The 23,175-nt window shown below is 43.3% G+C and overlaps 2 protein-coding genes across 2 annotated transcripts in view; one reads left to right on the top strand and one right to left on the bottom strand.

Moving 5' to 3' along the window:
* LOC116975667 (mucin-5AC-like) overlaps nt 1–23,175 on the top strand; it is a 516,444-nt gene that overhangs the window by 140,797 nt on the left and 352,472 nt on the right. The window lies entirely within an intron of this gene.
* Nucleotides 1,423–3,686, bottom strand: LOC116974931 (armadillo repeat-containing protein 8-like). The gene is made up of 2 exons (XM_033023549.1): nt 3,450–3,686; nt 1,423–2,001 (listed from the first exon to the last, which is right to left on the bottom strand). The coding sequence occupies exons 1-2, from the start codon at nt 3,627–3,629 to the stop codon at nt 1,840–1,842; spliced, it is 342 nt and encodes a 113-aa protein (XP_032879440.1). The 5' UTR covers nt 3,630–3,686; the 3' UTR covers nt 1,423–1,839.

A 23,175-nucleotide genomic window follows, 5' to 3' on the forward strand; every position in this document is an offset into this window, starting at 1 on the left:
CTGGAAGTGATGAAGTCAGTGATAGTGTTAGAGATAGTGGGTTGAGTGGACATTTTGCAACCAATTAACATAGCAGATTTAGAAAAACTGCCAATGCTTTACAGGGGTGCAATGTTGATTCATCAGAAAGGTGCTGGAATAAAAGGCTTCATTTGTATGAGAAACTAAAAATCACCCCTTAAGACATGCGTAAATTTGAAAAAGGTGTTCAAAATAATTGGCTTTGAAAGGGTAGATGAGGAGATATTGCATTCAGCTGCCAAAGGATTAGTGAACAGGTTTATTTTCCAGCAAAGGACCCAAAGGGTACTTCACGGAAGCAAAAGGAAGTGGTTTATTATCTGGAATACAAGCCTGAAAGTGTGCAAGAGGTTCAATCGTACCTTTCAAAAGAAAACTGTAACCTTTAAAAAAGGAAATATTTGCATGGCCACACAAAAGGGAAGTGGGACTATTAAACATATTTTTTTCTGTAGAAATGGCTAAATAGCCTCTGCCTGTGTTTCTTAGTTCCACAGTTAATTCAAATCCTTTTGCACTAATTTCATGAAAATCGTCATTGCGTACTCTAAGCAGAACGTTGATTTCTCCACAATTGGGAGAGCTATCTAATGTGGATTAAAAAAAAACTTTTAAAGGTAATGTCTTTCTGAATTTTCTTTCACCTACCCTCAGCAACCAACATTCTGCCCAGTTACATTGAAATTGGCACTTAGCATAATCCCACACTGAAAACCACATTAGAATGAGGCATTTTGAGTGTCCATTCTGAAATAAAGGTGAATAATGCTAAAGTTATTCACTAGCACATGAAAAATACAATGCCTACAACATGGAGGACAGCACAAATGCAAAAATCAGATATTGAAAATCAAGTTTACCCCACCCAATCCCTCATTCCATTGCTCCAAGGATAGCACGCTTGATTGGAAACTTGTAATGTTATGGTGAAAATGCTTTGCCATTTTAAACTTAAAACGAAACAAGAAATGAAGTGATTTTAACAATCATTAAGGTTCCCCCCACACTTTATGAGCTAAAGATTGCTTGGAGAAATCCATGTGGACAGGCTCTATTCAAAATCCACATCATTATTTTAATGAGGTTGTCACTCTAATTATACATGAAAACATTAATGCCACATTACTGCAGCAAAGGGATAGGAAGAATGAGACTTCAGTCACATTACAAGAGCAATATGGAAGTATGTACGGTTTCCAACACTGTTGATTCTCAAAAGGGTATATTTGCATGCAGAACACAGTACTACCTTTTTTAGGATAAGCCAAAGACAAATTGCCATTTTACAGGCATCATTCACTGTGTAAGAACAAATATATATATTTTAAATGCTGTTATTCAAAAGTGCCCTGGAAATCGTGTTTTGCTTTACTGTAGATTCAGAAAACAAGCTACCAGCACTGTCATTGCACAAAGCTTTATTTACAATTAAACTTGCACATCAGCAACACAAATGAACACATCGGCAGGCCACAAATTAAAAGTGATACAGAAAAACAGAAGCTGAGTACTTCCGGTTTGCAGCAGGTAGGTAGGCAAGCATTTATATAACTGCATTACAGAACTACTGCATTATGTGAGTCAGTACTATACACTATACTTCACAGTGCTCATTTTGTTACTACTGTTACGAACTCATGCAAAGAAGGTAACTTAAGGATCTGGTGCAGGTTCAACACAAGAAACACCAGTACTTGTCATTCCAACATGAACATGTCACAACTCATTTCTCTAGACAAACGAGTCTCAATCCCATTCATTCTTCAGCTCTGATTATGCTCTTTCGCAAAGTCACTGTTAATTCTCTTCACCTTGTTGTCAGGTTGACATCACTCCCTGCCTGTTGGTTGCCAGGACCGGGGGACGCCCCTCTCCTAGACTCACCTTCTTCCGGATGTCTTCGTCATTCGCTCCAAGGGAGGCGTACAACTTGAATGCAGCTTGCCGGAGTTCGTGAGCATGTTTGAGGTCGTGGTCAAGCTGAAGAAAATTAGAAAATAAGAAATAATGTACAACTACCTTTGAACATCCATATAATCATATAATCCATATAATCATAACTCAGCCGTTGGGAGATAAATTGTGAGCTGTGTTAATTTATATTTGACAAATATACTAATATTAAGATTGAATACTGAACAACGTGAATACTAAAATGAGACGACTATTCAGCATTTTAATTCTTCATAGAAGTTAGAGGTCTCAACCATTTTAGAAAAATTGGTTTTCAAATTAAACACAGAAGTATTGGCAACAAAAAGTGCTGGAGGATTTCAGCATTTTAGGCAGGATCAGCAGGAGGGAATGACGTATCGGGTCAGGACTCTCTTTTAGACTGGGGGGGAAGAGGTGGGAGGGAGACAAAACTTGGCAAATAATAGATGGTTACAGGTGAGGGAGGTTTAATTGCAGATGGAGTCATGACAAAGGCTAGAGGTAAAAAGGAGATAAAAGGGTGTCAAATAAGACAAAAGAAGTAAAGCCAGAGGTATCGCAAGATGCTGCCTGAGCTGCTGAGTTTCTCCAGCCCTTTGTGTGTTTTTCAACATCAGCAGTTTCTAGTGTCTATAGAAGTAATAACTACATATAAGTTACTATACATAAACTAAAAGCCAACCTCACTATCATTATTGCAGGTAACACGGTAAACTAATTTAATTAAATAAATGGCAGCTATAAAGATGTAATAGTATGATCTTTTGCTTCATGAATGCAAGTTGCAAATGAATCAAACAACTGATTTTGCTGAAGATTTGCCAGCCCTCTGCGATTGTTAAGGGATTTATTATCTTTAAAGTGGAGGGTTCCACCTTTTGGAAAAAGGTGGAAAATCAACCCCTATCCTGGAGACAAAGTTTGACATTAAAGCTGAACAATAAATTCACAGGCTTTTATCTTCCAGTTCATTTCGATGAACATAAGACTAAAAACAAAAGAGACTAAAATACAAAATAAAAGTTAATTTTCCACAGGCTCTGGTTTGAGGTTAGAAACTTCAACACAATAAAGTGAATCACCTTTTAGTATAGTTTAGAGATACAACGCAGAAACAGGCCCTTCGGTCCACCGAATCCGCACCAACCAGCGATCCCTGCACATTAACACTATCCTACACACACTGGAGACAATTTATATTTATACCAAGCCAATCCACCTGCAAACCTGTACGTCTTTGGAGCGTGGGAGGAAACCGAAGATCTTGGAGAAAACCCACATGGTGACGGGGAGAACGTACAAACTAAGTACAGACAGCACCCGTGGTCGGGATCGAACCCGGGTTTCCGGCGCCGATAGCGCTGTAAGGCAGCAACTCAACCGCCTCACCACCGTGTCGCACATAAAATTAATATATCCATTGATATACCTCAATTATAGCAAAAGTTTGTCTAAAAGCGTACATGCGCTGTAACTAAAGTTAGGAAACTTACCCTTTTGATATCTGTGATTGCGCTGACTGAACTAGGATACTTGAAATAATCAGCAAGCATTGCAATAAGATGATCTGTGATGCTGGCAATCCTCTGTAGCTCCACATCAGGTTCTATCAAGTATGCCAAGGTTTCAGCACCTTCCACCCGTTCCTCCAGCAGTCTCTCTTTACTGCACATCCTAACCAGGCATGGGAGCGTCTGAATCAAAAGCAATTAAGCAAGGTTAATCAAGCGACACAAACAATATTCTAATTTCCTAAATATAGGCATAAGGCCCAAAGGATCAAAGGGAATCAGGAGTTTCAGTGGTCTGCCCTCTAGCAATATGCCTGTAAATCAACATCGCCAATACACAATGCAGTGGTTCACTCAAATGAATAGTATTCTCAACAGTATTTCCTATATTGTTTCAAGTAAACTCACGTAATCATTGTAATTCCATTAACTGAACCCACAAAAAGTTCCGCAATATGACAAGCTTGAATACCAAGAATTATAATTTATAAATGTATTTCTACAATATGCCACATTTGATATTACAATAAACTGTCCTCAGTAACATTATGCAACTTTATATGGATTCACTGCTTCTCAGGCCCAATGTGTAAGGTCATGATTTTGCAGGGATTTTTACAGCTCTCCAATCGGCAGCATTTTTTGCAAAAATTCGACACCACAAAAGAATCCTGAAGTGTTGTTACAGAAATATGTACTGGCACTGGGTGTCCCAGACTTATGTTGTCAATCCTGTGACTTGAACTTGACTTGTGCAAGTCCAGAGAGCAGTTTTGAAATGCCAGGCATGAGACAGGAAAGAAGTGAGAAAAGAGGAAGAGGGTTGGGGGTGCAGGGGGGGCATTGTCCCTTGGTAGGGTTCCAAGGGGCAACACCCCCTGGCGGGGGTAAAAGGGGGCAGCACCCCCTTTATGCAGAAATGTTTTGATAATTGTACCTTGAAATGACAGTTTTCCTGCCTGTTTACCCTTAATTTATACTGTAATTTTTTTAATTGTGCCTTAAAATACACATTTTACTTGCTTGTCACTTACATTTACATAGAAAATTGGTAATAATCATACCTTAAAATGACACAAACTCCTTGCTTGTTTACACTTAAGTCATATTGAAAATGTTATATTAGACCTACACCTACTTGTAACATGATACATGTTCCTAGCTTGTTTACTCTAATTAGAGAGAAGTATCCTTTACACAGGAAATTATTGATAATTTTTTGATAATTATACCTTGAAATGTCACCATTTCCTTGCTAGTTTACCCTTAATTTATACTGTAATTTTTTTCAATTATACCTTACATTAACACATTTTACCTGATTGAATCGGGTAAAAAAAAGAATATTGTAGTGTCTATGACACAGACTACTGAATGCTTTTGTTTTTCAAATGAAACAGTTCTTAAACCGAATTTCAAAATCCGCTGAAAAATCTCATGCCTGAATGCTGAGCTGCATTGTATTTACATAGAAACTACAAACACGCTGCCCTTTGCATAATATTTTAATTTGTTTAAGGTTAAATGAAAGTACAGAATGTCCATGGCAAAACAAATTATGTGGTACATCATTATATACAAAACATTATGAAATAGGATTAGTGGTTTTTCAGCCCCTCAAGTCTACCTACCCATTCATTAAGACAAGGCTATTCTGATTGTAACTTCAACTTCCCATCCCCACCTACTCCATCAAACTCTCACCAATTTGTATCCAAGTATCTACCTTTATTAGTTTCTATTTGGACTCTCTTTTGAGAAAGATACTTTGATAGACTCACAAATTTCAGAATAATATTTGCTTCATCTCCCATCATAAATCACTGAACCTTATTTTTAACTAGTAACCTTAGTTTTAAAATCTGTCCTCTCCACATTCACTTGGTCAGAAACCTCAGGATTTTATACTTTTCAATGAAGTCCTTTCTCCTTCTTAACTCACAGATACAAACCTGGTCTTTCCAACCTATCTTCATTTGACAATACACATCAGTCCACTAAGCCTTCTCAGGTGCTCCCAATGCATTTACATCAATCTATAAAACAAGGAATCCAGTACATTGAACAATACAGATATGATCTCACCAATGTCCTATAAAATGAAACATAACCTTTGTATTCAATTAACAATAACATTCCTAGTTACTAGTATATAGTTTATTGTGACACATATTAGGACACCCAGAATCACCTGCATCTCAGAACTCTGCAATCTAGAACAAATTTCATGATAAAGTATATGAGGAAGGACATCCTTGTGATTGAAGCAGTGCAGCGTAGGTTCACCAGATTGATCCCTGGGATGGCGGGACTGTCATATGAGGAAAGATTGAAAAGACTAGGCTTGTATTCACTGGAGTTTAGAAGGGTGAGGGGGGCTCTTATAGAAACATATACAATTATAAAAGGACTGGACAAGCGAGATGCAGGAAAAATGTTCCCAATGTTGGGTGAGTCCAGAACCAGGAGCCACAGTCTTAGAATAAAGGGGAGGTCATTTAAGACTGAGGTGAGAAAGAACTTTTTCACCCAGAGAGTTGTGAATTTATGGAATTCCCTGCCACAGAGGGCAGTGGAGGCCAAGTCATTGGATGGATTTAAGAGAGAGTTAGATAGATCTCTAGGGGCTAGTGGAGTCAGGGGATATGGGGAGAAGGCAGGCATGGATTATTGATAGAGGATGATCAGCCATGATCACAATGAATGGCGGTGCTGGCTCGAAGGGCCGAATGGCCTCCTCCTGCACCTATTTTCTATGTTTCTATGATACCCTAACGCAATTGTGTTTTTTAATGACATTTGTAATATTGCTAAATTGTTACTTTTGTTAACAAACAGAGTGAAATTAACCTTAGCAATTTTACATAATCCTTAAAAGGAACATTTTTCTCTCCGTTGCATTGGCACACCCCATGACAATTTTCTAGTTTTCATAGTCCATATCTGCCTACAGTTCTAGTAACAATGTGTTTGAAAAGTCTGAGAGAAGATGTGATGCGATAAAAGACTTAACTGTGCATTCTTTTACGTCAATGGAATTATTTCTAGTTTGTCTAAATATGACAATGAGCAGAAAATCATACTATTTCACCCGCCAACATCTGGGATAACGGCTAACTTAAACCAAGTTAAAACAAGCAGCTTAAAGTGTCTAATATAATTTGCATTCATTTATATTTAACTTGAAAGTTTGCAGCTTCCAATGCAGCAATAGATTGATAATATCTTTCAAGAGGTAAAGCTAAGATACAGTATAATTAACACTACTGTGTGTTCAACAAAACTAAGCTTGGGAGATGATTGTTTGCATAATGATGGATTAATTTTTATCAGTTACTCTCTCTCCCAGCTATTTAATTGGTCCATTTACTGTCATACTAACTACAAATCTAGATTCATACTTCTGTATAAATATCCAATAAAAGCTTTGGGGAATTCATTCATCAAATAAAACTCCATATGTTGCCAAATACACACAAAACATAATTTACAAATATGTGGAGTGTATTCTGCCCATACGAGTTCCTGTAAAACTAATTCTAATTTACTAATAATTCCAAGATTTAAAATGCAGATCGTGAGATTGAATATTGTCAATCTTTTTGTGGTGCAAACAAAAGGAATGGAAGCAAGTGCAGATTAGTGAAATAAAGTTAAAATGGACCAGGCCACGTGGGCGTAATTCTGTTAGCATGTTTCCTTCATCTTTATACGCAGGACAATATGAAAATTTGAGACGCACAAGGAATTATGGCAACGTTCCCTGCAATGCAACACTCCCAGTAAAGACTATGAGGATGTACCTACAGTCAAATGTACCTTCATGTACACGACAGGAACTATTATAGAAGAATGTCAACAGGCGGTGCAAATAGAGGGAAGCTACAGTGCCCTCCATAATGTTTGGGACAAAGACCTGTCACTTATTTATTTGCCTCTGTACTCCACAATTTGAGATTAGTGATTTAAAAAATCACATGTGGTTAAAGTGCACATTGTCATATTTTATTAAAGGGTCATTCTATACATTTTGGTTTCACCATGTAGAAATTACAGCTGTGTTTATATATAGTCCCCCCCCCCCCATTTCAGGGTGCCATACTGTCCGACAGATCAGAAACAATCTTCAGGAGTCAGGTGTGGATTTGTCAATAACCATTGTCCTCAGAAGACTTCATGAACAGAAATACAGAGGCTACATTGCAAGATGCAAACTACTGGTTAGCCGCAAAAATAGGATAGCCAGGTTACAGTTTGCCAAGAAGTACTTAAAAGAGCAACCACATTTCTGGAAAAAGGTCTTGTGGACAAATGAGACGAAGATTAACTTATATCAGAGTGATGACAAGAGCAAAGTATGGAGGAGAGAAGGAACTGCCCAAGATCCCAATCATACCACTTTATCTGTGAAACACGGTGGGGGGTGTTATGGCCTGTGCATGTATGGCTGCTGAAGGTATCTTCACTTATGTTCATTGATGATCAACTGCTGATGGTAGCAGCATAATGAATTCTGAAGTGTATACGATACGAGACGATGGCTCTTTACTGTCAGACCGAGGTCTGAAATTTGTTTATGCATAGTCATACAATAAAATAAAGAACACAACACACAATAGAGTCCAACATAAAACATCCCCACACAGCTGAATCAAAAAGTTTCCCACTGTGAGGGAAGGCACCAAAGTCAGTTATCTTCCTCGATGTTCCTGATGTTCACCGGTGGTCGGGGCCTCCGGCGGCCTCCGCAGTCGCTCAGGCCCGCTCGCCGGGATGAAGGAACTCCGACGTCCGAACGGGAGGCCAACCTCAACGGCCTGGACCTCCGAATAGGCCGCTACCCACCGGAGTCCGCGGCTCCCGACGTGCTCGGGCTGAGATTCATGCTGGCGGCCCTCGACAAAGGGCCCCGGAGACTCCGCAATGTTGAGATCAGCGCCACCTGCGCTGAGAGCTCCGCGAACCACAGCTCTGCGATGTTGGAGCAGTGGGCTCAACGCTCCGGTGCTTCAAACGGCGATCCAGGTAGGTATCGCCCGCTCCGCAGTGAATCCAGCGCCACGCCGCCGCTGCCAAAGCTCTGGTCCAGTCCCCGGTCTCCGGTAGGAAAGGACGCTCCGATCCAGTTGGTAGGCCTCGAGGAGGGGGGGCGAGGATGCGACTCGGAGAAATAGTCGCATCCTCGCCAGGAAGTGACTTGGAAGCGGTGTCCCCCTTACCCCTCCACCCTCCCCCACATAAAAAACTAAATAAATCTCCCAAACAAACTATTTAGACAAACTTAATTGTTTTTAAAAGGTAGAAAAAACAGACAGGCTGCAGGCAGAAGCTGTTAGCAGTGCAGCGCCCCCTTCTGCTTGACACATCCTATCTGCTCAAGTTCAAACAAATGACTCAAAACTCATTGGCCAACGGGTCAATCTACAGCAAGACAATGATCCCAAACCTACTGCTAAAGCAACAAAGGAGTTTTTCAAAGCTAAAAAAATGATTAATTCTTGAGTGGCCAAGTCAATCACCCGATCTAAACCCAATTGATTTGCTGAACCCCTTTTATATGCTGAAGGGAAAACTGAAGGGGACTAGCCCCCAAAACAAGTATAAGCTAAAGATGGCTGCAATACAGGCCTGGCAGAGCATCACCAGAGAAGAGACCCAGCAGCTGGTGATGTCCATGAATCGCAGACTTCAAGCAGTCATTGCATGCAAAGGATATGCACCAAAATACTAAACATGACTGCTTTCAATTACATGACATTTCTGTGTCCCAAACATTATGGTGCCCTGAAATGGGGGACTATGTATGAACACTGCTATAATTTCTACATGGTTAAAAATGGCCTTTATTAAAATCTGACAATGTGCACTTTAACCACATGTGATTTTTTTCTATTACAAATCTCAAATTGTGGAGTACAGAGGCAAATAAATAAATAATGGGTCTTTGTCCCAAACATTATGGAGGGCCCTGTATCTATCAAACAAAGGACAGTCGTCTGTTGTAGGATAAATTAGTCTTGAAGGTATGTGGAATATTATGGAATAAAGAGACGATCAATTGTTGAACTCAAGACAAACAAATAACTATGGTACACAAAATTGCTGGGGAAACAGCGGGTGCAGCAGCATCTATGGAGCGAAGGAAATAGGCGACGTTTCGGGCCGAAACCTTTCTTCAGACTGATGGGGGGTGGGGAAAGAAAGAAGGAAAAGGGGAGGAGGAGGAGGAGCCCGAGGGCGGGCGGATGGGAGGGTGGGAGGAGACAGCTAGAGGGTTAAGGAAGGGGAGGAGACAGCACGGGCTAGCCAAATTGGGAGAATTCAATGTTAATGCCATAAGGACGCAAGGTCCCCAGACGGAATATGAGGTGCTGTTCCTCCAATTTCCGCTGTTGCTCACTCTGGCAATGGAGGAGACCCAGGACAGAGAGGTCGGATTGGGAATGGGAGGGGGAGTTGAAGTGCTGAGCCACCGGGAGATCAGGTAGGTTATTGCGGACTGAGCGGAGGTGTTCGGCGAAACGATCGCCCAACCTACGCTTGGTCTCACCGATGTAAATCAGCTGACATCTAGAGCAGCGGATGCAGTAGATGAGGTTGGAGGAGATACAGGTGAACCTTTGTCGCACCTGGAACGACTGCTTGGGACCTTGAATGGAGTCGAGGGGGGAGGTGAAGGGACAGGTGTTGCATTTCTTGCGGTTGCAACGGAAAGTGCCCGGGGAGGGGGTGGTGCGGGAGGGAAGGGAAGAATTGACGAGGGAGTTGCGGAGGGAGCGGTCTTTGCGGAAGGCAGACATGGGGGGAGATGGGAAGATGTGGCGAGTGGTGGGGTCACGTTGGAGGTGCCGGAAATGGCGGAGGATTATGTGTTGTATTTGCCGGCTGGTGGGGTGAAAGGTGAGGACCAGAGGGACTCTGCCCTTGTTGCGTGTGCGGGGATGGGGAGAGAGAGCAGTGTTACGGGGTATGGATGAGACCCTGGTGTGTAATACAAATAACTATCCCTGTATTTGTTCAAAAGACAGACGTGTGTGTGTGTGTGTGTGTGTGTGTGTGTGTGTGTGTGTGTGTGTGTGTGTGTGTGTGTGTGTGTGTGTGTGTGTGTGTGTGTGTGTGTGTGTGTGTGAGTGTGTGTGTGTGTGTGTGTGTGTGTGTGTGTGAGAGTATGTGTGCCTGTGTTCCGCAAGAACTTGATCTGATAGTATAGAAGCTGGGATGTAATGTTAAAATTGTACAAGGCAATGGTGAGACCAAATCTGGAGTATGGTGTACAATTTTGGTCGCCCAATTATAGGAAGGATGTCAACAAAATAGAGAGAGTACAGAGGAGATTTACTAGAATGTTGCCTGGGTTTCAACAATTAAGTTACAAAGAAAGGTTGAATAAGTTAGGTCTTTATTCTCTGGAGCACAGAAGGTTAAGGGGGGACTTGATAGAGGTCTTTAAAATGATGAGAGGGATAGACAGCATTGATGTGGACAAGCTTTTCCCTTTGAGAATAGGGAAGATTCAAACAAGAGGACATGACTTCAGAATTAAGGGACAGAAGTTTAGGGGTAACATGAGGGGGAACTTCTTTACTCAGTGAGTTGTAGCGGTGTGGAATGAGCTTCCAGTGGAAGTGGTGGAGGCAGGTTCGTTGGTATCATTTAAAAATAAATTGGATAGGCATATGGATGAGAAGGGAATGGAGGATTATGGTATGAGTGCAGGCAGGTGGGACTAAGGGAAAATAATTGTTCGGCACGGACTTGTAGGGCCGAGATGGCCTGTTTCCGTGCTGTAATTGTTATATGGTTATTATATGGTAAGGGGGCTGAGCAATAGTTTACGGAGCTTAATGTAGATGAGTAAGAGGTGTTGGGAAGTCATAACCAGGGAGAGACTTTCACAGTGAATGGCAGGTCTCTGGGGAGTGTTGTGGAGCAGAGGGATCTAAGAGTGCAGGTGCATAGTTCCTCGAAAGTGGTGTCACAGGTAGATTTGGATTTGGTAGGCGTTTAGTACATTGGTCTTCACATTGGATATGGAACGATCTGTCCTCAACAGAGGCCTCACTTTTGCTGCCCTCTCTCTCTCTCTGCTTCCTCTTTCTCTGCCTCCTCTCTGTCTCTCCCCTCTCTCTCACTGCCCTCTCTCTCTTTGCCCTTTCTCTCCTCTCTCTCCTCTCTCTCCTCTCTCCCCTCCCTGCCCTCTCTCTCTCTCCCCTCTCTGCCCTTTCTCTCTGCCTGCCTACCATCTCTCTCCTCTCTGCCCCGCACTCTCTCTCTGCCCCGCACTCTCTCTCTTCCCCCTCTGTGCTGGAGTGGTGAGTATTGGGACCTATGTGTGAGTGGTGGAGTATTGTGTTCATGGACCAGTCCTCCCATGTGATGCCGCACGCCCCCCCCCCCCCTACCCTTCAAACTCTACTCCCCTCCCTCTCCCTCTCTACCCTCATCCCCCTCTCTCTACCCCACTCACCCTCTCCCTCTCTACCCCCTACCCTTCCCTCTTTACCCCCCTCCCTCTCCCTCCCTAGTCGCACTGGCACAGTTGATAGGCCGGGAATGGGGGAAAAGGAACGAATATACAGTTCTTGTCAATCGCTTTGACACTAGTTTCAGAACCTTGATGTCATTTTTCACAACTCTAGATACAAAACTCACAACCAATGATCAAAATGCACTTTTTTCAAAACTCTAAACACTTTTTCCAATTTCTTGGATACAATTCACATAAACCAAAGATCATTTGTCCATTGAACTATAATCACCTGTTCAAAATGACACAACTTAACATCAAAGTATAACCATTTCAAAATGCAATTCACACATTACATTTGAGATGACTGTCTATTCATTTCATTACAATAATCTAACTATCAATTGATACAACTGCTCAAAATGACAAGTAACTGTTGCATTACTCTTAAAGCATAGTCTTATGGAAACTGAGGATGAGCATGTTCAGATCATGAAAGTTTCAGGATGACGACAATGATTGACACCACCTGTGACACCAATTCGTTACTGATGATTGATCTGACCTTGTGGTATGGGTGTAAGTGGCATCCACAACAACATCTGTAGTGATACAACATGGAGCAGGCAGGTGGGCACCATAGAGGTCAAGTAGGAGAAGGAAGAGGAGGAAGAGGAGGAAGACGTGGTCAAAGGAATGGCAGGGGACAAGCACCCCTTTTGAGAGGTGGCCATGGGCCCCGTTTGAGAGGTGGCCATGGGCCCCGTTTGACAGGTGTGGGGGGACGGGGTCGAGGACAAGAACCAAGACAGCAATGGCAAAGAGTCTCCAATGAGATTAGAGCAATGGTTGTAGATCATGTCATCAATCATGGCATGACAATGATTGAGGCAGCGAGAATGATACAACCAAACCTTAGAAGACCAACCGTGGCCTCAATCATTAGAACTTTCCGCAATGAGAACCGGTAAGTCTTCAGCATGCACTACAGTAAACATTACAGTACTGTAGGCTACTCTTACTGTAATTGTCAAATGATTGTACACTGCATGCCAATGTGCAGCACAGAGTAGGTAATGTGACTATGAAAATGTGTTCTACAGTATGATGACATGTTCTTCCTGTCATATTCCCTACAGAATTGAGACTAGACCCAATAGTGGAGGCAGAGGCAGACTCCTCACTGAGGAACAGGAACGGGCTGTGGTCAACATGGTCCGGGCCAGAAATGACATTCGGCTTAGAGAAATCAGACAGAACATCCTGGACGATGAAGATCTCTTCAGGAATGTGGAAGCCATAAGTTTGCCGACCATTGCACGTGTTCTGAAAAGGCACCAGGTTTTCCCTCAAACAGTTGTACCGTGTGCCTTTTGAAAGAAATGCAGACAGAGTGAAGCAACTGAGGATTGAGTATGTTCAGTTTCATGATGCCTGTTTGTGAAAAATTCCCCATCATTGTACTGTAATCAATACTGTACAGTAATTCTCTTTCCAACATGTCTTTTTGTACATAGAGGGTGATGGCCCTGGATGCGGATGACAATCATCACAAATTTGTTTTTGTGGATGAGGCAGGCTTCAACCTGGCCAAGACAAGGAGGAGAGGGCGAAATTTAATTGGCCAGCGGGCAACCATACAAGTACCTGCACGACGTGGGGCCAACATCAGTATGTGTGCGGCGATATCAGAAGATGGTGTGGTAGGGCGTAGATCTCTGATTGGCGCATACAATGCAGAGCTCCTTGTTGCATTTCTTGATGACCTAACTCTAGTCTGTAGAGCTGTTGGTGTAATTTATGTCATTGTGTGGGACAACGTCAGGTTCCACCACGCTCATCTGGTGCAGGCATGGTTTCAGGCCCATCCACAGTTCCTCACTGTGTACTTGCCCCCATACTCGCCTTTCCTTAACCCCATTGAGGAATTTTTCTCCACATGGAGGTGGAAAGTGTATGATCGGCATCCGCATCAACAAGTGACCCTTCTTCAGGCCATGGACAATGCCTGCGATGACATTACAGCAGACCAGTGTCAGGCCTGGATTCGCCATGCGCGAAGGTACTTTAAAAGATGTTTGGCAAACGAAAACATCTATGCGGATGTGGATGAGAACCTGTGGCCCAATCCACAAGACAGGGTTGATGGGGATGACGAGTGATTGTTGATCCTTTGTTTAGCTTTTTTTTCTTACTGTACAGTAGCCAGGTGAGGAACACGGCAATTTATTTTGCAGGCCTTTATTTTGTTTTGTTACAGTAATTGTCGCTTTCATTCAACCTATGTTGCCATTTAGTTTGTATTCATCAATAAATTTCAGCTTTGTTCAATGATTCCACTGTGTCTGTGGTATTCTCTCTACTAATCCTTTTACAGTGACATTACGTGTAGCACAGGATGAAACATGTATCACATATTTTGTACTACAATATTTAATGGTTGTACGAACAACTAAACAGTGAAACTATGTGTATGTTGTGTGTGGGTGATCTAAAGAAATGTCCCTATGGTATTTCATGATAAATGAGTTGTTTGAACCAATGATTCTGTGAGTGCAAGCTTTCTTTAAAGATATGAATACACAATGCAATGTTTTGAACGTTGGACAGCCTGCGATACAAGTGGTGACCGTTTTGAGTTTTGTATCTAGTGTTGTGAAAAATGACATCAAGGTTCTGAAACTAGTGTCAAAGCGATTGACAAAAACTGTATATCAAGGGGGGTTAGTATGTGTGTGTGTGTGTGTGTGTGTGTGTGTGGGGGGGTGGTTTGTGTGTGTGTGTGTGTGTGTGTGTGTGTGTGTGTGTGCGTGTGTGTGGCGGTTAGTGTGTGTGTGTGTGTGTGTGTGTGTGTGTGCGCGTGTGTGTGTGTGTGTGGCGGTTAGTGTGTGTGTGTGTGTGTGTGTGTGTGTGTGTGTGTGTGTGTGTGTGTGTGTGTGTGGCGGTTAGTGTGTGGTCTAGTTGTCAATATAACACTCGACGACTAGCTGCAGATATGGTCACGAGTAACCACACTGGGGTCCACAAGTTCCCATATCATGCAGCTACAGCACACCCACGTCATCCTGTGCCCCCCTTGAATGGCTCCCTGATCCATGGTGCGATGGTTCAGTTGCTCATCCTTCCTAAGGCCCTCATGCTTATTCACACAGGGAGCAAACTCTCAGGCCTGTTAGACAAGCTCAAGGACTACGGCTCATTCAGCACTCCCTCTTGAACCCCACCTGCCTCACACCATCTTCTTCCTGAACACAGATCGAATTGGATGTAGTTAACCTAACGGATGTGACTGCCTCCAGGTACACAGCATCCAGGAAATTCTCCCCATCCCTGATGTGCCGCAGTTTTTGAAGCTCAGATTCCAGGTTGTCAATTTTGAGCTTGAATTCCTCAAACAACCAACACATCCTCATCAAGATACCACAATCTGTAAGAGTTGGCAGCAACACTTCCTCCTCGATAACCATCACAATAGGAGTACCTCAAGGCAGTGTGCTCAGCCCCCTGCTCTACTCACTCTATACTCATGACTATGTAGCTGGACACAGTTCCAACTCCATCTTCAAATTGCCAACGACACCACCGTTGTTGGTCTAATTACAGATGATGATGAGTGTGAGTATCGGAGGGAGATTAATCGACTGACTAAATGGTGTCAGAACAACCTTGCTCTCAACGCCTTTGGAAGGGGAAGGTGAGGATCCACACACCCGTCTTCATCGACGGGACGGTGATGGAGAGAGTCAAACACTTCTAAATCCAGGGCGTGCATATCTGTGAAAATCGGTACTGGAACCAGCACATTGATGCAATCATAAAGAAAGCCCATCAACACCTCTTTTCCTTACAGGTTTGGTACGCTAATGAATACTCTCTTGAACTTCTCCAGGTGTACAGTAGAGAGCACATTGACTAGTTGCATCACAGCCTGGTTCGGCAACTCAAACACCCAAGAACGAAGAAGAGAGCAAAAGGTGGTGAACATTGCCTGGTTCACCAGGGTACTGACGTGCCCACCCAGGACCTACAGGGCTCACTGCCTCAAAAAGACAACCAGCATCATCAGAGACCCACACCACCCTGGCCACACTCTCATTTCACTCCTGTCATCGGGAAGAAGGTATAAGAATCTGAACATTGTAACATTCAGATTCAGGAACAGATTCTTTACAACCATCCACAACCATCAGGGTGTTAAACACTACAAATGCCAAATAAGCTCAGAACTACATCAACTTGGAGGCATTGATTTTGTCTTTGTACTATTATTAAACAGATAATAATATTTATATATATATATATATATACAAACATCATAATAAATAGTTCTATATATATCCATGTATATAGCTTCATATATATATATACATGTATACACATTGACATATCTGTTGTGCTGCTGTAAGTAAGAATTTCATTGTTTGGTATCAGGACAATAAAACACTCTTGACTTGACGAGCTGCAGATGTGGTCATGAGTAACCACACTGGGGTCCACCAGCTCCCACATCACGCAGCTACAGCACACCCACGTCATCCTGCATCCTTACTGTATTCCCAATGGCTCCTCTTTAAACTCCCCGCTGCTGCTGCTGCTGCTGCTGCTGCTGCTCCACTGGGCCTGAACCTGACTCGCCCGCTAGTTCAACACTCCTTTCCTCACTTCTTCGCACCGAAGCTTCTCGAGCCTCAGCCTCAGTTCTGCACTTGACCTCAACACGGCACTTAGCCTCGGTTAGGAAGGGTTTAGAGGGCTTGGGGCCAAATGCAGGGAAAAAAGACTAGCCTAGCATGCCAACTTGTATGACATAGACAATGTGGACAGAAGGGCCAGTTTTGGTGCTGGATGACCCCAGTTAGTTGGCAGGGATATATACAGGACTTACATTCCCACTCATACATTTGCCCATCACCATTACAGCTCCTGCTCAATGTTGCCCGTCACTGCGGTTGTTAGAGGAAGCTCACCGACTGGGAACAATGAGCTCTTCATTCCAGAAACCCAGAATAGGTGTGGGCTTGCTTGTTTTACATGTTTATGTAAAACATACATCAACTACACTGCCATCCTGCTCTGTAGTTTATTCACTTGGAAGCAGAGGTGGAAAGTAGTCGGTGAGCTGTCACTGAACACAACACCACTCGGGGAAGATTGTCGCCAAGACTGAGGAGGTTGTAGGTGGTCACATCTCCCTCCATCTCAGACAGCAACATCACTACACATCCAGGTAAGGAGACAGTTCCATCGGTTCATCAGGCTCAGAATTTTACCTTTGGTTGTTAACTGATTGTGTGCGTATGTGAGTGAGTGTGTAAGCAAGTGTATGTGCTTCTGTGTGTTAACTCACTGTAGTGCCCTAAGATAAAGAGGGGTGGATCACACCTCTGTGTGGGGGGGGGGGGGGGGTCCCAGTGAGGGAGAGAGGAAGGTTTCACCTGTGTGGGGGGTCACAGTGTGGGAAAGAGAGAGAAGTATCCGATCTTTGTGTGGGGGTGGGGGGTGTCCAATGATGGAGAGTTTAGTTTAGCTTAGAGATACAGCGCGGAAACTTGTCCTTCAGCCCACAGTCTGCACTGACCAGCGATCCCCGCACATTAACACTATCCTACACGCACCAGGGACAATTTTACATTGATACCAGGCCAATTAACCTACAGACCTGTACGTCTTTGGAATGTGGGAGGAAACCAAAGATCTCGGAGAAAACCCACGCAGGTCACGGGGAGAACGTACAAAATCTGTACAGACAGCAACCGTTGTCAGTATCGAACCCGGGTCTCTGGCAGCAACTCTACCGCTGCGCCACCATGGGGGAGATCACACCTTTTTGTGGGGAGGAGAGGTCCCAGTGAGGGAGTGAGAGGGATAAAGAGATCTCACCTCTGTGGGAGGTCCCAGTGACGGAGAGAGAGGGAAATCACACCTCTGTATGGTGGGGGGGGGGGGGGGGGGGTGGGGGGGGGGGGAGATCACACCACTGTGTAGGGGGTGGGGGAGCCCAGTGAGGGAGAGAGGGAAATCACCTCTGTGTGGGGGGGTCTGTGATGGAAGTTTATGTACAGCGATGTGATGGATGTTTATGTAAAATATGTTGTGTCTTGGGTCTATTTGTTTGTAATGTATGGCTGCAGAAACGGCATTTCGTTTGGACCTCAAGGGGTCCAGATGACAATAAATTGAATTGTATTGTATTGTATTGTATTGTATTGTATTGTGTGGGGTCACAGTCTGGGAAGAGTGCGATCTCACCTCCATGTGAGGGAGTGAGCTACTTTGTGTACTGTACATTCTGTCCCAGAATACAGCTTTGCCTGTGTAGTAGCCATTTAGCCACTCAGTATGTTATAATTATAAACAGTTACCTTTAGTTTTATCTGCCGGTAATTATGTGGGTGGGATTTAGACGTAGTCTGGGATGTAGTTTGAGGCTGGGATTCTGGCGCAGACTCCCAAGCAGTTTAGTTTAGTGTGATGAAGATCGGCAGAGAGACATAGTTTTCGACCATGCACGAGCATGGCCACAAGTATGATTGGAACATACGTCTACAAGAAGAAGCTTGTTTCTGGAATATTCATCCTTCGACGGCATTGGGTGCCTCATGGAGAGCTAATGGGTGCGTATAGATTACCTTCTGATCCAAGGTGATCAATTAAAGTGACAATTGGGGGCTAAACCCTTGAGACATTGTAGAGACGGTCACTGCAGCCTAGTATCTCTTTTATCTGATTTTAATTCCCTGCTTACATTTCCAGAATGCCACCTGGTGAAGTGAGGCTTCTGCTGCTGATTCTGGGCTCTCTGGGTGAGTAGTTATTAACAAGAGTGTGGTAAGGGGTGCATTGTCACTGTGTACAATTACTGGATGTTGGTTATGTATTGTCTGTGTGTTAAAACATCATCTGAATCCTCCTCAAATACCCCGAATGATCTAGTGTCCACCATCCTCTGGAGTAGAGATTTCCAGCAATTCACCGACCTCTGTGAGAGGAAGTTCCTGTGCAGTTTTAAATGACCACTCTCTTATCTTGTAACTATGTCCCCTCATTGGAGCCTCTGCCTCTGCACATAGTTACACAGATCTCCGGCACAGAAACAGGCTCCCTGGTCCACCGCACTTATACTGGCCATCATGCTGAGTGACATTAATCCAACTTCCCAACATTAATTGCCTATCCCTCTGTGCCTTGTTCGATCAAATACATCAAGATGCCTCTTAAAGATTGTTACTGTTCCTGCCTCCACCACCTCATCTAGCATCTACCAACGACAATGTGTGGACAAATTACCACTCTGATCTCCTTAAACCACACCCTTCCCATCTTCACTTTGATCTTGGACACCTGTACGGTGGGAAATGGTCATCGACTCTGTCTGTACCTCGCATAATTTTATATAACTTCTAGACAGTGCAGACACGTTGGGTCTGCTCCCCCAACGGTGTGAGTTGGCGAGCTGATGACACAGTTTTTGAAATGAAGCCCTGACGTCACTGGAAGGTGGTGGAATATTCTGATTCACTGTACGGTTGGGGGGGGGGGGGGGGTCATTGTGACATCACTGGAAGCTGCTGTTTTAAAATGTGGTTTTGGCTTTTTTTGAAATTTTGTTTTGGCTTTTGGTTTTGTGGTTTTGGCTTTTTTTCAAATATTAATTATGAATAACACGGGGGGGGTGATGGAGCAGGGGCTGTGAATTACTCGGTGGGGGAGGGGGCGGGGTCTGTGAATAACCTGGGGGGGGAGGGGGCAGGGGGTGTGGCAATCAGCAGCTTGAGAACCCATTGTAATTAGTGCACTGTGAGTGGCATTGTCAAGTCAAGTCACGTCAAGTTTATTCGTCACATACACATGCGAGATGTGAAGTGAAGGAAAAGTGGATATGCCTTTGTGCAAAAAAGCAAACAAACAAAATGGAACAGAATCACATACTCTTTTACATATTAAATATTGTGGGTGGAAGGAAAAAGGGAAAAAAACAGCAATTTAAAAATACCAGTACAATGGTACCGTAAAGTTAGTCCTTGGTGAGATAGGAGTTTACAGTCCGAATGGCCTCAGGGAAGAAACTCCTTCTCAACCACTCCGTTCTCACAGATTCAGATTCAGATTCAGATTCACAGCATGGCAACGGAGGCGTTTCCCTGACCGTAGTAGCTGGAACAATCCTTTGCAGGCGTGTAAGGGATCTCCCATGATCTTGTTGGCTCTGGAGTTGCACTTCCTGATGTATAGTTCTTGCAGAGGGGCGAGTGAAGTTCCCATAGTGTGTTCGGCCGAACGCATTACTCTCTGCAGAGACTTCTTGTCCTGGGCAGATTGTGTTATTTCCGGACAAGATGCTTTCCACAGCCGCTGAGTAGAAGCACTGGAGGATCCTCGGAGACACTCTGAATTGCATTACTCACGAGTGCTGCAGCGTGTGATGTTCATGTCATATCCTCAGAGATGTGGATTCCCAGCTCACCCTATCCACAGTATCCCCATTTATCCTTGGTGGTGTGCACGTCCTCGGATGATGTGCCCTCCTAAAGTCCACGATCAGCTCCTTAGTTTTTTTGATGTTCAAGAGGAGGCTGTTGCCCTGACACCAGAGTGCCAGATCAGGCACCTCCTCCCGGTAGGCCTTCTAATCATTATCTGAGATCAGACCCACCACCACAGTGTCATCAGCAAACTTGATTATTGAGTTGGAGCTGACATCATCAGTGGAAACTCCTGGAAAAAGGCTGTGTGTGAGAACTGTTTGTTGCCTTTTTTTTAAACTTGAATCGTCAATAACTTGTGAAATATAGCATGAAATGGGAAAGGAACCTAATTATTGCGTTGACTGGGTTAATGTGAGTAATAAACTGTAAAAATTTCAACTATAGCGTATAGCGTTTTGACAAAGGTTGAAGAACACATACGGAAACAGGCACACACACACACACGTATACATACATACAAGACGTTTAATAGTGTATACTAGACCAAATGGGACCTGTTGGTTCCAGACCCCCAACGCAGGATTGGGGGGGGGTGAGGGGCAGCGTCGGCACTCATCCCGGAGACAGGTGCCCCCGGAGCCAATCACCCCCATCACTCCCCACAAGGAATATAATGGAATTTAGATTAGATTGGATTAGACTTTATTAATCCCCTTATTCAGGGGAAATTCAGATGTCCTTGCAGCACACTAATAAAAAATACAACATAGCATTCAAGAAGAAGTTCAACACCAAAACACAAAAACATCCCCCCACAGTGGGTCCCACTGTGGGGAAAGGCACAAAGTCCAGTCCCCATCCTCTTGTCCACCCAGAGTCTGGCCTATTGAGGCCTCCACAGTCGCCGCCACGGCGCCCGAAGGTTTTGTATGGGCGGGGAAGTGTGTGTGGGGCAGGAATGTGTGTGTGGGAGGCGTGTGTGTGGGGAAAGTGGGTTGTGTGTGGGAGAGGGAAGGGTGTGTGTGGGGAAGGTTTTGTATGGGCGGGGAAGTGTGTGTGGGGCAGCAATGTGTGTGTGGGAGGGGTGTGGGTGGGGAGGGGTGTGTGTGGGTCGGAGGGGTGTGTGCGATGGTGATGTAATGTAGGTGAAAAATGGATGAAAACTGCGAGATACTTTAAGACCTGAGGTTTTTTTTAAATAAATGGTTGTCTTTCCTGTGGAATGTAATCACCCTACCGTTGGGGGGGATTACAACCGCGAGGTAGGTATGTTGCAAAGCCTACCTGAAGCGTCTTTGAAAATCTGCCGCTGCGGGTGTGCGCGATTTTGGCGCCGTTTAGAGGGGGCGGGTTTAAAACGCGATTTTCTCTAGGCTGTTCAAATCGAAGATGTTCAGCCTAGTTAATTATTAACGAAAAATCGCTGGAAGACCCGTCGCAAAAGCTATTATTAGGTTTAAAGGCCTTGAATAATAGTTATAGTAGTTTAAAAATCAATCTCTAAACCCGCGACCGCCAGCAACCGCAGGGTCTCATAAAGCAAACCACAGAAGGTAGGTTGTATATTTTTACATTAAAAAGGGCTTCTAAAGATCCCTTTATACAAAGTTTAATATTGCGAGTAGCTCATTTTGGGCCCATTATATCGCGCAGTATTTTTCTGGGCATTTGGGGCACAAATCTACCGCAATGTGAACGTTCTAAACCAGCGCGTTCCACAGGGACCCACTGGAAAGCTGATTTAAATGGGCATTTATTTACAGCAATTGAACACTGAATTCCTTCCATTTGGCCTATAAATTAATGTAAATGAGATTTAAAATCATGTTTTATTGTGAATTATTTGTGAATATTATTTGGACATTTAGGCTATTTAAAAATGTTAATCATTTATTAAGAAATGGATAGATGTTTAGATCTAGTAATTGAAGTCTGAAATTAGCTACAATTAGGTAACTAACTAATTATATGCTTTAATTTCAGGTCATCCAAGTAAGATTATTTTATATTTGTTTCAGAATGCTTCAATCTATGATAACTGAAAATTTCATTCAGTTCTTTTAATTTTTAAGAAAGTTATGGGCTTTTGACTGTTCACGATCACAGCTTTTGTGTTATGTCCATAGAAAATCAATAGGGAACAAGATGCTAATTTCCCAGTATGAAAATGGCCATAACTTTTTAAATACTTGAGATATGAAAGTGAATTAGGTGTCAAATTAAACTTATTTTTATGCTTTATCTGATGGGATAAATTACAGACTTGATTTTTAAAATCTCAAAATTTTGTAACATTGCTACGCGAGGTGCTTTAAAAGCCGAGGTTTTTTAAAACAATAAACAGGATAAATGCAAAGGGGGGTGGGGTGAGAAACGGATTAAAACCGCAAGGTGTTTTAAAACCCGAGGTTTTTTAAAATAAACAGGATAAAAGGAAAGTCAATCTTTTTTAAATGTTATATTGAAGGAATCAGTTGGATCAAGTTAAAAACGGAATCCATGCAATAAAGTTAAAAACGGCGAGGTGTTATAAAATAAATCTTATCTTTAAAGATGTCGGTGAGCAATCAGTGCAGAAGTCGATGTTCACTCGACCTCAAACAGAGCCGTTAACTGGACCGTTGGAGAGGCGGTGAAGGTGTTTTTGAAATGCGGCCCCTCCCCCTGACGTCATTGAAAAGGGCGGCGACCCCTCCCCCTGGCAGTGTGACGTCAGTGGAAGCTGCTTGAAGAATCTGTGTGTGTTTAAAAGGGTGACGTTTTGGCTTTTATTGATTTAAAAAAAAAATTTAATGATGAATAACTTGAAAAATAT

This window comes from Amblyraja radiata, chromosome 7 (genome assembly GCF_010909765.2).
Source record: "Amblyraja radiata isolate CabotCenter1 chromosome 7, sAmbRad1.1.pri, whole genome shotgun sequence".
Classification (NCBI taxonomy): Eukaryota; Metazoa; Chordata; class Chondrichthyes; order Rajiformes; family Rajidae; genus Amblyraja; species Amblyraja radiata.

Bases quoted from the DNA above. Each gene is read 5' to 3' on its own strand.
- LOC116974931 (XM_033023549.1), bottom strand. From the start codon at position 3,629: ATGTGCAGTAAAGAGAGACTGCTGGAGGAACGGGTGGAAGGTGCTGAA. The intron at 2,002-3,449 runs GTAAGTTTCCTA...AATTTTCTTCAG, and splicing joins CAATCACAGATATCAAAAGG to CTTGACCACGACCTCAAACA.